The sequence below is a fragment of the Neolamprologus multifasciatus genome, chromosome 18 (genome assembly GCF_963576455.1).
Source record: "Neolamprologus multifasciatus chromosome 18, fNeoMul1.2, whole genome shotgun sequence".
Lineage (NCBI taxonomy): Eukaryota > Metazoa > Chordata > Actinopteri > Cichliformes > Cichlidae > Neolamprologus > Neolamprologus multifasciatus.
The window spans coordinates 35199021-35211980 of NC_140456.1; the positions used below are offsets into that span (position 1 = coordinate 35199021).

General features: G+C 45.2%; 1 protein-coding gene across 2 annotated transcripts; it reads right to left on the reverse strand.

Annotated features, from left to right (window-relative positions):
• Positions 1-1107: 1107 nt before the first annotated feature.
• Positions 1108-12864, reverse strand: LOC146498519 (major facilitator superfamily domain-containing protein 12-like). 2 transcript variants are annotated; one of them, XM_085139399.1, is made up of 12 exons: positions 12051-12864; positions 11467-11877; positions 10924-11043; positions 6415-6625; positions 6008-6131; positions 4885-5076; positions 4681-4773; positions 4498-4590; positions 3034-3204; positions 2862-2956; positions 2342-2472; positions 1108-2205 (listed from the first exon to the last, which is right to left on the reverse strand). In XM_085139399.1, exons 2-12 carry the CDS (start codon positions 11612-11614, stop codon positions 2162-2164), a joined length of 1422 nt encoding a protein of 473 aa, XP_084995525.1. In that variant the 5' UTR covers positions 11615-11877; positions 12051-12864; the 3' UTR covers positions 1108-2161. The 2 variants fall into 2 exon arrangements, with proteins under 2 accessions (XP_084995525.1, XP_084995524.1); XM_085139398.1 differs by having other exon boundaries at positions 11467-12864.
• Between the last annotated feature and the right edge of the window lie 96 nt (positions 12865-12960).

Below are 12960 nucleotides of genomic sequence, written 5' to 3' on the forward strand. Positions count from 1 at the left end.
GGCGAGAATGTAGCTGTGTAAACCTCAAATATCTGCTCAGTTTATCAAGACACCACATATTTTCAAAAGCGCTCCGATGTTTTCGGAGACGTCTGTTACCCACTAGCTCGATAGCTAGCCGGGGGCTAGGCTAACTAGAGCCGTGAGAACACCGGACTCCCGGCTAATCGTTTTCAAACCCACAGCCGTCTTTGCTACTCAGGTTAAACATGATATATAAGTCACTTAGATAACTTAAAACTGTTATTGTTTGGCTTTTTTTAGTATTTTATTTGTTCCTGAGTAAATCGGTTTGGCTGAGATTAAAGTTATAGTTTTTACACAGCTGAATAAACGTCAAGCAGATTAAACTTCACTGAAACAATCTGCAAATGTCATTAAAATGTAATAAACTATCATCTTCTCTTTATTTTTAGTTAGCACATACCTTAAACACTTAAAGCTGTAAGCTAATGATAGTTCTATAAGAGCAGATGCTGCTGGTGCAATAAGCTGTAGTTTTACGTCCAATGGATGATGATCTGATTAGTCGACTAATCGCAAAAATAATCGGTGACTAGTCGACTATCAAAACAATCGTCTGTGGCAGCCCTAATCACAGCTGGTGGGGAGTTGGCTCCACTGTGGTAAATCTGCAACCCGTATGACCTTCCACGCCTTTCAGGCGTTTGCGGGCTGCGTGTGGTTGCACGTGTTGGGAGGTGCAGGTTTCTGGTTGCATCTTGAGTGATGAAGTTTAAATCAGAGTGGGAGTGGGTGACAATATCAGTGGTTACACCAGAGGTGTCCGGCTCCAGGCCTGGAGGGCCTCCAGGGTTTAGATGTGTCCTCGATCCGTCACAGCTGATTTAAATGGATAAATGACCTCAACATGTGCTGAAGTTCTCCAGAGACCTGTGATTCAGGTGTGCTAATCTAAACCTGATCTAAACCTGCAGCTCCTGTCCTGGAGCTGGACACCCCTGAGTTATACAGTAAGCTCTGTTACGGTCAATGGGTCACAGCTTTAACTGGCTGTAATTAGAAGCAGCTGTTTCATACTGTATGAATATTATAATCTGCTTTTGTTCGGGGAGTCAACTGTTCACAGCTGAGAAGAAGAACGTACCAGAGAAATGACGTTTAATAAAGGATTTATCACACAGGTAGAAGAGAAAGTAAAAAGGTGCTGCTGATCATTACAAAGCTCTGGTCCAACACCATGTTCCCTCAATGCTCACATCACATCACAGATTAGAGCTTTTGATCCCTTTGAAGCGTTTAAATATCAGACACAGCTGCTCATCAACTCTTAATTACAAACGTGTGATTCGTCTTCCATTTGATTCCAGTTTACATAACATTTGATGACAAAGTCCAGGACAAACAGGAACAAGCTGGTGAAGCTCAGCAGGGACGTCCTCTGAGGCGTCGCTGAGCGAGTCCAGTCAAACGTCTTCGAGGTAAACGCTTGTGTTAGTGTCGTCTGTGCAGCATCCTCACCATCAGCCTGCACGCTGCAGACGGCCTTCGTGTGTCCAATGGTAGCTTATCAGTTTGTGGGGGGGGGATAGTGGAATGACCCTTTTAAGATTTTACTGCTGAGGACACTGAACGTCGTTCACGTCCTCCTCGGTTCCCTTTGTCATCCAGGACATTAATGCGACGTGCAGCCGGCCCTGCTCTCCTGCACGTGTGAAACTACATGTTTGATGTCTGTTTAACAACTGTTTTCTCATCATTTTCCAAACTCTGTAGTGGCTTCATTCACATTTAGGGAGTTTCAGGCTGACCCCGTGTAGTAAAAGTGCTGCAGAGCCGGGTTCATGTGCACAGTGAAAATCATGGGGGGGCAGAGGTGAGAGGAAATCAGCTGCAGCCACTGAACCCAAAAATCATTACAAAATAGCTTATTGTGTGATTCAATTCTTTAAAGCAGTGCAGGTGCAGCTGTGCAGGTGCAGCTGTGCACGTGTTTGCTGGCCTGCAGGCCGACGTCAGCCTGGACTTTAGATCGTTTGTTGGAAAATGAAGACAAAACAAGGTTATGAAAGGATGCAGATCTCAGTTTAAGAACAGAAAGCTTCTTGGTGTCAGCAGCGAGTCAGGAAGTCCCACAGGATTCCCGCCGTTTCCCTGAAAAAGTTCCCCGTGGCGAGATGATGATGTGGGAGGAGCCCTGTCAGTTGATTCCATTTACTTCACTGGAGATGATTGGCAGAGCACCTGCAACACACACAGTGAAGAGGTGAAGACGCACAGGCAACGTGTGTGTGTGTGAGTGAGTGAGTGAGTGTGTGCGTGCGTGCGTGCGTGCGTGCGTGCGTGTGCGTGCGTGCGTGCGTGCGAGTGAGAGACTTACGCCCTCTGATCTTGATTGGCCAGATGAGGATGGAGCAAAGCGCCAAAGCTGCGACCATGGAAACGCCTCCTGTTACAATGACCATGATGTAATGGTAGAACCACACACAGGCAGGACAGCACACCACAGTGCTGACACACACACACACACACACACAGAAGAGTTTACTGTCAGGATGGGTTCATTTAAACACACACGTGTGTGTCCTAACAGCAGTCAGCAGACGTGTGCACATGTAACTGTTTTAAAATAAACAGGTTTGAAATGTTTACTGTTTGTTTTTCATCAGAACAGGGAAGTAACCAAGTCTTACTACAAACTGACACTGATCACATCTGCTGAAGAGTTTCAGTTAACTGACATCAGTTTTTAATTTTGCTTTAATTAACAATAAAAACAATGATTCTCAGACTGTCACAGAGGCCACAGTGGTGCAGCGTCACACTCAGGTACCAGGATGGAGGACACATGCGTGTGTGTGCGTGCGTGTGTGTGTGTGCGTGTGTGTGTGTGGACTAACTGGCAGGGATGCAGGGCCTGAATGATCATCACTGCCAGTCCATTGGCCAGCTTGTCAGTGAAACTCATGGCTCCGTACACGAACGCGCTGCTTTGCTGCAAAAAGATGAACAAATTCGCTCAAGCAACAGGATCCCTTCGTCCCCCGTCTCGCCCTTTCACACACGTCTTACCGTCTGATCTGCAATGAGCTCCGCGGTCATGGCGAGCGATATGACCAGGATGGTGGCGGACCCCGCCCCCAGCAGCACGGCTGCCCCGTATACCTGCTGACCCATGCTGACGTCCAGCAGCACCCAATACGAGAACGCCATGATCAGCAGCAGGCCCACGAAGTATGTAAGCTGGACCAATCAGAGGACAGAAGACACATGACAGTGACTCCCTTCTGCCTTTTTGATGATGCAGATACAGAAGCAATCACATCCTGTTACTGAGTAATGAAGTATTGTTACTAGGGCTGCCACGATTAGTCGACTAGTCACGATTACATCGACTATTAAAATCGTCGACGACTAATTTAATAGTCGACGCGTCGTTTGAAGCTTTGTAAGATCACAAAAGACGCAGGAATAAGTAGCAGGATTTAAGAGTGTAATAATGGACTGAAACAGAAGATGGCAGCACTGCATGTACAAGGATGCCAGCTGCCGTTAAACCCCGAAGAAGAAGAAGAAGAAGCTGTGTCCCAGAATTCATAGCGCGGCCCAGCTCAGTTTCCAACAATGGCGGCAGCTAGTTAGTTTTAATATTACTCTTATTATTCTTTCTGGGTCACAAAATAAACGTTTAACATATTTTCAGGCGAGAATGTAGCTGTGTAAACCTCAAATACCTGCTCAGTTTATCAAGACACCACATATTTTCAAAAGCGCTCCGACGTTTTCGGAGACGTCTGTTACCCACTAGCTCGATAGCTAGCCGGGGGCTAGGCTAACTAGAGCCGTGAGAACACCGGACTCCCGGCAAATCGTTTTCAACCCACCGCCGTCTTTCGCTACTCAGGTTAAACATGATATATAAGTCACTTAGATAACTTAAAATGTTATTGTTTGGCTTTTTGTAGTATTTTATTTGTTCCTGAGTAAATCGGTTTGGCTGAGATTAAAGTTATAGTTTTTACACAGCTGAATAAACATCAAGCAGACAGCTGATTATCAGAAGTGTGAGATGCTCGAGAATTTACTCCGGTGTCCTGTTATATTTTAGATAGCAAGGAGTTTATTAAACTTCACCGAAACAATCTGCAAATGTCATTAAAATGTAATAAACTATCATCTTGTCTTTATTTTTAGTTAGCACAGACCTTAAACACTTAAAGCTGTAAGCCAATGATAGTTATATAAGAGCAGATGCTGCTGGTGCAATAAGCTGTACGTTTTACGTCCAATGGATGATGATCTGATTAGTCGACTATCAAATTAATCGTTTGTGGCAGCCCTAATTGTTACTGTGAACACAGCACAGGCTCCACCTTCCCCATTTCTGTGGTGCAATAGTGTCAGTGTGACTGACAAGAACAAATATGACATTTTGTTCTAATAAAAATATTTGTTTTGTAAAACTACAGCGAGGAGAGCAGCAAGTCCCTCAGAGCCCCTCGTGCTGCTTTCAGAAACCTGACCTGGTTTACTTACACATTTCCCAATGAGTTTGCTGACAGGCTTCATGATGAAGGAGGACAGGAAGCCGCTCACGTACATCACCAGTGGGATGGTAGCTATGAACTTCTGTTGGGAGGAAAAAACAAGCAGAAGAAGAAGATGAGCGCGTGACGACAACCCAACGTGTTACGGGTGAACTGGAAGATTTCCCGTCACCTTTGGCAGCCCCAGAGTGTTGATGAGATACATGGAGATGTACGTCTGAGACAGGTTGACGATCAGCCTGGTGGACATGTAGAGTACGGCCACCTGCAGAGACACAGCGAGCAGGTCTGCTGATGCATCTACGATATCAAAATCCTGACGCCCGGAGAGGTTTGGGTGGAGGCGTCAGTGCTTAAGTCATTCAAAGCTCCATACCTGGTAGAAAGAAGGCTGTCGCAGCCAGCATTTCCACTGCAGGAGAGACGAGAAGGTGTTGGAGCGCGGCAGCAGTGGCCTCCGCTCGCCCTCTGCCTCCGACTCCTCGCTTGCTCCATTGTTCTCTTTTGTTCCCACGTGGAAAACGACGGAGAAGACGACGCCGATCCCCAAAACAATTAGTGACAGATTCTGTAATTACACACAGCGTGGCACACCTCATCATCGCTGCTACAAACAAGCTCCTGCTGCCCTGAGATATCCTGAGGACACAGTGGGCGGAGTTATCAAGCCCTGGGATCACATTTTAGGGACCTTTCTGTCCCACCTGTCAGCCCGGCAGCTTCTGCTGTGGCCGGCGAGCTTCGTCTCCCCTCTTTAAAAAGCTACACAGTAAATATCATCCAGATGCAGCCGAGGCCGCCATCTTTATATGCTGAGTGCAAAAGTATCATTGATGGCTTTTATGTCACCATATAAATACAAAAAAGAAAAGTACACAACTTTGCTGTTACACTGTTACTTCCTGTTCCTGTGTGCAAATGAAGGTAATTAGGTTCAAGAAGGCTTTCGTCTATAACAGAGGGAAACCTGGACAATCAACTCAAAGCTTCTTAATCATGTGACTGCATCGAGGAGGCAGCATTCACAGAAAGACAAGTGAATAATGAATCACACCTGAGGGAGCAAATCTTTCCGTCACAGCCCTGCACAGAGTTCTGCTGAAGCATGTTTGTGCCTTACAGCAGTGTTCGTGTTTAAAGCTGCCACAGAGAAACCTCACCACTGTCCTGATCTGCTCGTGTATACAGAAAACTGCAGGTGGGAGCACAGCAGGGGGGTGTTGGCACCAAGCACAAACATAACATAAACAAACACAAGAATCCTGGGTCTGTATTTTCTGCTTGAATAAAAACTAATAGAAACTTGCACCTTTCTGCAAAAACAAGTGTAGTAAGAGACGTTTACATCCTGGGTTTTTTCCACAGTACAAATCTACATTCACAGAGCCGGAGGCTTTAACTCCAACAGCTCTCAGCCCCACTCTGATGCTTCTACATCAGCCAGAGTCATGCTGCAGAGCCTCAGCTGGGTTTGTCTGAAGCCACACCGTGCTGCTCACCCTGAAGATGATGAGATCTGCTGGTCCCAGTGAATCGGGGTCTTCATCCTCTCCAGCCTGGACGTGAAACAGCAGGTACGCCACTCCATACACGGTGATGTTGGCTATCACTGTGAACGCGTACCTGCTCCCACACAGAGGACAGAGAGCACGTTCAACCATCCAGGTAAGGAAACATGAAAAGGGTGATTTGTTCATCTGGATGTTTTCAGTGGGAGAAACGTTTCATCATCATCAGCTGACTGCAGGTTTCACCCTTATAAACAGGACATAACCAAAACCAGCTGACTGACTGAACGCTGTGAGGTCACTTCCTGCCACTGAAAACATCCAGATGAACAGCATCAGCCTTTGGGATGTGCATCTTTAGATTCTCGTCATGTAAAGCATGCGTGTATTAACCATACCTGTACGCGGTGAGCTCTACTTTAGCGTGCTCACAAGTTACCAGCTCTGGGATGAGGGACAGGTGAGAGATCTGCGTGGCGGCCCAGCCGAACTGGAAGATGATGATGAATGGGACGAAGTAGATTAAACTGGCCCACTGAGGGGTGAGGAAGCTGCAGCCCAAACACTGGTTAAAGATGAAGGCGAAGGAGAGCACGACGCTCAGTGTTCCTGGATTTAAACACAGAAGCAAAGAGAGGACACGACGCAGATCATTTCTCTATTTTTTAAACAGATCTATGTATTATTGGTTTTTCATTGACCCCCCTCCCCATTAACGAGTACCAGATGAGCAGAGTCATAGAGGAACATCATGAGAACACAGAGCTCTTCACAGCTGACCTCAGTGGCTAACAGGGGTTTGGTTTCACCTCATCTGCCTTCTGCATGCATCAGGACTATTTCAGCAGATGTTGCACAGCAGCTTGGCAACCAGATGACGCCGTCGCCCAACGAGAACTCTGAGGAAACTTTCATATGTTTCAGCACCGCTGCTTTTATTTCTGTGCTTTTGCTCCTGCTTGGCAGCTGCTTTGGTAACACAATAGGCAACAATATGCACAAGCCTCAGCCTGTTTCCCTACGGGGCTCTTGTTTGCACTTTTGATGACATTTTGCACAGCGTTAAGTTGTTAAAACGTATCATGTGAACCTGATCAATAAAATCCATGGTAGCTGTTGAAGCATAGTCTTTCCATGTATATGAATATAGTAGGGGTGCAACGATACACAAAATTCACGGTTTGGTTCGATATTTTTTGGATACAAAAAAAATGTTCATGCCTTTTTAATTTGTCATTTATTAAAATTATAAATATATATTTTAACTCAAAAGTACAGTTTTTAAATTTAATGTTGCTGAAACAACAAAGTAATAAAAAATAAATCTATCTGATGGAGAAATCACTCCTCTTTGGAAAAGAGAGTTTGTTACTGAGAAATGTCTCTTTCCAAAATAAAAGCTCTACTATACGTAGTGATGTGACGTTCTGTATCGAGGCTTCAAAGCTTGTGTCGAGTAATAGGGGGGGCGTTTCCGCGATGCGCATATCGAGGCTTGCTTCATTTATGGGAGGAGCTGAAAATGATGACATCCGAAGCCTCGCTGCCCGGCTGTACCACGTGACTGGTTCATGAAGTGGTTCGAACTTTGCCGCGAGCTATGACAGCGACATAAACCCCTCAGACTTCATTCAAGATGTAGGTGTTTGATGGAGAGTTGCGGTTAGTGAGAGTTTGGAGGTTTAGGAGAGTGAGGAGAGAAAGTCAGGAGAGAATGGAGCCAGCTAAGAAGAGGAGGATGTCCTCCCCTGTGTGGGAACATTTTGATCTTATTCCTCCCAACAAGGTATGTAAATTTCTACAGAAGATGTATTTTCATAATACTGATGGTGCAATAAAACATATGTTAAGCTGTCTTTACATTTGTACAAGGTCAAGTGTTTGCTATGTGCCAGGGAGCTGGGATATAACAACAACAACAACTCATCCATGCTTAGGCACTACAGAGCTTTGCATGAGAATAGGGGGAACACCGATTGTGGAGCAAGACCAGGTGAGCCATCAAATGATAATATAGCATGCAGTAATGTTACTAAATGATATAACAATATCATACAACTGTAATAAGTGACGTGTGTGATATTTATATTTGTGCTTTGTTTTTGTCGTCTTTCCTCGGGAGAACAATCTCAAATAGATGAAGACCTGGTTACCATGGTGATTGAGGACTCCCAGCCATTTAGCATTGTGGAGGACAAAGGATGTAAAAGATTTGTTAAATCATTAAATCCTAGCTATGTTCTCCCCACTAAAAAGGTCAAAAAAGCAGTGAAACTGTAGTTTTTACAGAATAAAATGTGAACAGGTGTAGCTGTCCATACCTCAACGTTACAAAAGCACAACTACTGTCCACACGCCAACCACACCTCACCTCACAGTAAATGATCATTTTCCACACTGCCAGTATAAATATACACAGTATACTGGCATCACTACAATATAGATGTTTTACACACTCCTTTTGTTGTTGACATTTACAGGCTGTGTGCAAACGGCCACACTCTTCAAATTCATGCCAACTAATATTTTTATGTCCAGTAGGTGTCCTACTAGAGCAAATGAAGCTTGAAGACACTTTGTGCTGGGGTGAACCAATTGGATGAAAAGCTTCAGTGCTTCATGAAGCTTCATCTGCCCATCACTAACTATACGCTTCTTCTGGGCTATATTCTCAGCAGCATATTAAACATATCAGGTCCCCATAAGGAGAATCATGTGCTAACGGCTGTCTAAATGACTCGGGTAAAGTTTGTAGCATGCTGCTTGTTGTTTTTGTCTGCTTCCACTTGTCTTTGCACGAGGATGATGTCGGAGTAAATGTGCAGTCATATTCGTTGTGTTCCCACTAGTGCTGTCAGCGTTAATCTGAAATGACGTTAACGCCACAACACGGCAAATCTCCGTTAACGAGCTACCGCGGATCGCCCCGGCGTGGGGCTGGACGGCGTCAACACGTCAATGAGCTAACTGCGCTAACGAGCTAACTGCGCTAACGCACTAGTTCCCACCCATGTAATTGAGCATTGCGTGGCACATCCAACATACTGTTTTACTTTAGTCCATGACGCGCTTACCTTCACGGTCATACGTCACATGAAAACCAAAATAGTTCCAAACGCCACATCTGAATGAGGGTGGAGGAGGTTCAATTTGCCATGTTGCAACGAGCTTAGCTTCTGTCTCGCTAGCTTGCCCTGCGCTCAGTGGATCTGCGTTCGACTACTCCGCCTAGGCTGTACTGTCGAGCACAGATCCACTGAGCGCTCAACACAGACAGAAGGAAAGTTGATAAAATAAATTAAAGATTTTGTATTGTTCGATACATATGCGTACTGAACCGAAAGCACTGTATCGAACAGTTCAATATCGATACAAGTATCGTTGCACCCCTAATATATATATATATATATATATATATATATATATATATATATATATATATATATATATTTTTTTTTTTTTTTTTTTTTTTTTTTTTTTTCTTTTTTATTATTATTTTATATAATTATAATTATTTTATATAAATTTATTTATTTATTTATTTATGCACAGCAGACTGACTGTGGTTAATCAGTGCAAACCTACCTCGACCTTTTAGTTCATATGGCAGACTTTCCTGGAAAATAGCACGGTGAACCATTAAAGTCATGAGACAGGGCAATATCCACGCACATGTTTGACTTTAGCCCTAAATTTTTATAAGTGCATTTTCTCACCAGCCACTAACATTTAACTGAACCGAGTTGATCTACTGAAAACCCTGGGAGTAATAAACTTAACGTCTGTTATCATCAAACTAAACAATATCCAACTTGAATGAAGATGATTTCATTTTCCAGGGACGTCATATCCAGCAGTGTTTCTGTGTGTTGTGGTGGGATTGAAGCGTTTAAGGCAAACTTTGTCTAAACTGAATGTTTTTGATGTTTGGTCTCCAGCAGCCACCATAGTTGGGATTATGCACTTGAAATGGGAACGGTGGGAACGTCGATCTCTGTCTGACATTAGTCACGAGAGTTTACACACCAACCCTAAAAAGCAGAGCTTTCAGATGTCGCAGTAAATCTGCTCACATCACTGTTTTTCCTGAAAGGCTGAGCTGTTTGTTTTGGGCTCAGAAACAATCAGCTGTTATTTCCACTCAGCAAAAACTGAAAAGACTCTGATGGATAAAGATTCAGCTTATCTTCAAAAACATCACTATTTCCCAGTAAGGCTATAACTGCCACTCTGTGCACGTGCTGCCTACACAGGCAGCATCTCACAGTATGTTACCCACGTGTTAGTAACTATGACCAGAGGACTGACTGGTGTCTCAGGTCCACAAGGCCCTAAAACAAAACGACACCCAAAAATGAAAATGAAGACATCAAACGTAGGTTAATGAGTCTCGGGCACATGACTGCAGCGCGCCCTCTGAGAGAATTACACACATTTATGTGACAGTGACGACTCAAACCTGCACTCTGTGCTGTCACGATGACAGCGGTGACCGTATGACCGTATTTATAAATATCTCAGTTATTATTCATGCTCATAGGTTAGCAACAAAGAACTGAGCCTGATCTAATGTGTTCATTTCTAGGATAAACAGTGTTTGACAGGCGTGGCTGGTTGGGACCAGAGCTGCGGGTTGTGCTGCAGAGCCCATGGTGGTGTTTCATGGTGAAGTCAGGCTTTTAGGAGGAGAAATGTCTGCAGCAGCATCGTGTTCAGGGGTCGTCTCAGTGTTGCCTCTATGGCGCACGGATTTAATGTCATTAACACCAAGGCAGCTGAAACTTAACCTCTGAGCACTGTGCCAGAAGTTTATCTGACTGAGACACATCCATCTGCATATATAGATGTTTATATATGAGAGACAGAGGCTCTGCTTTTATCTTTAACTTGTCACTTTGTGTACTTACCAACTAAATGCCACGTCTTCCTCTTGCCGTAGTTTCTACAGCCGGGGCTTCGGTCCGACTCGTAGCCAATGAGAGGCGTACAGATCCCATCGGCTACCTGCCCGACCAGCAAAAGCACACCTGCACCAAAGGAGACATTCACAGTTCTGTGACCTACGGCAACAATCACTGAGGACACACAACAACAAGGACACTTATATCTGTGTGCACCACGCTGAAGCTCACTCTGCTCCTCACTAAACTGTCAGATTAGTCCTCACATTTAAATGAGGACGATGTGCAGAGACGAACAGTGAAACATAGGCGTGGTGGTGACGTCAGAGTGTGAACGTCATCCATGATGGCGTCACGAAGACTTCAGAACTGAAACTTTAAAGATGTTAAGCAGCACATGTTACTGGGTGACATAATGACTCCAGAGAAAGAGAAAGCCTGGCGATGTTCACCACACCTAAACAAGGGTCACCCACACAAACACGACCCGCGACCTGTGGTGCGGCCAGTATCGGCCGCGCTGAGGACGACACACGGACACGGACTGACCTGCACTCGTGTTTTGGAATCCCAGCACCGAATGGTAGAAAACCAGCAGATATGTGAACCACATGGAGGCACACAGGTCATTGAGAAAGTGCCCGACCGCGTAGCTGAGCCTCTTCAGCAGAGGAAGAGAACCGTCCGTGTCCGACATCCCGGCTGGAGGAGGACCACAGCCCAGTTTACACGAAAGGAGCTCGGCTAGCTTTTTCCACGTCCGGGGGAAGGAGGCTGAATGTCGACAGCCCCGTTTCGGTTCCCCTTTTTACGACTGATCTCCTCTATACGGTTTTACCATCCGGTTTAGTAAGAGCAGGTGTCGCAACTCAACCAGCTGGTTAGTCCCTTTAATTCAGGTGCCAGTTTCCTCTTGACATCAGGTGACATGCAGCGATGTGGCCAAGCCGGGAGGAGCGTCTGAGAGGAAGGAAAACCGAAACAGAAGCGCATCAGTGGGCGAAGGGGATTTTCACCGCACAGCTCCACTTACATCACAACAGCACACTACAACAGGCAGCGAATGAAAAGTCCTCCCGGGACGTGTTACGGTACAAAGATGAAGAAAAGACCGGAAATGTAACGACACTCACAGCTCCAACATGTAACCGGTGAATACAGAAGCGCAGCTCCTCCGCTTACCTTCAGCTAACCGGCTACAAACCTGCACAAAACACAACCAGATGTAAACAAGAACGCAGACCGGCGAAGATGACGTAGTAGAAACTGTCCAATGGGGAAGCCGCCTTGCTCCTTTCAGCCAATAGCTGTAGCTCGCAGAGTTACCTTGTTCACGTGACAGCACACTTCAGACCTCGTGATGTTAGCGTTTGATTCAAAGAGCAGAGACAGCACGACGATGTTTAACAGCGCGACGATCAAAACGAGCGATTATTTTAAACACACACAGAAGTAAAACTCGTCTAACAAGGGACGAGGCATCCAGGAAACTCACACATGGTTGAAACAACCTGCGGATCCAGCAGTTTCTCCATGAATGCGACGCGGACAAAGTCAGGCTGTATAACAACACTACTTTTATCCGTCCAAGCCCAAACCCGGACATTTATCTGCGGTTACTTTGAGCAGCTGCGAAAATAACTTATTTTATCAAACTTTAAGAGTCCTGGAAATGTTACCTCCTGTCGCAGAAACCCCTGCAGACTGCAAATAAGGATTTCTGAGGGCCCAGTGTCCTGGTGCAAAGACACATTCATTACTGACGTACTAAAGTTCATCTGTCAGAGCTGCAGGGATACATCAGCTGTTAGTATCAGTGTCAAACACTTCCTCTTCCCTCTGAGCCTGACATTAACTGCCCTGCTGAAGCCACCAGAAATCCCAGAAGTGTAAATTCAACAACAATGACCGACCTGCTGAGTGGGCCACAGCTGTGCCCACTCACCTGGGCTGTAACATTTGTATATGTTAATATGATCTTAAATTAGAGTTTCCATTAGGCATTAATGGAGGACACCAGGGAAGTAGTTCACCTCAGGATGA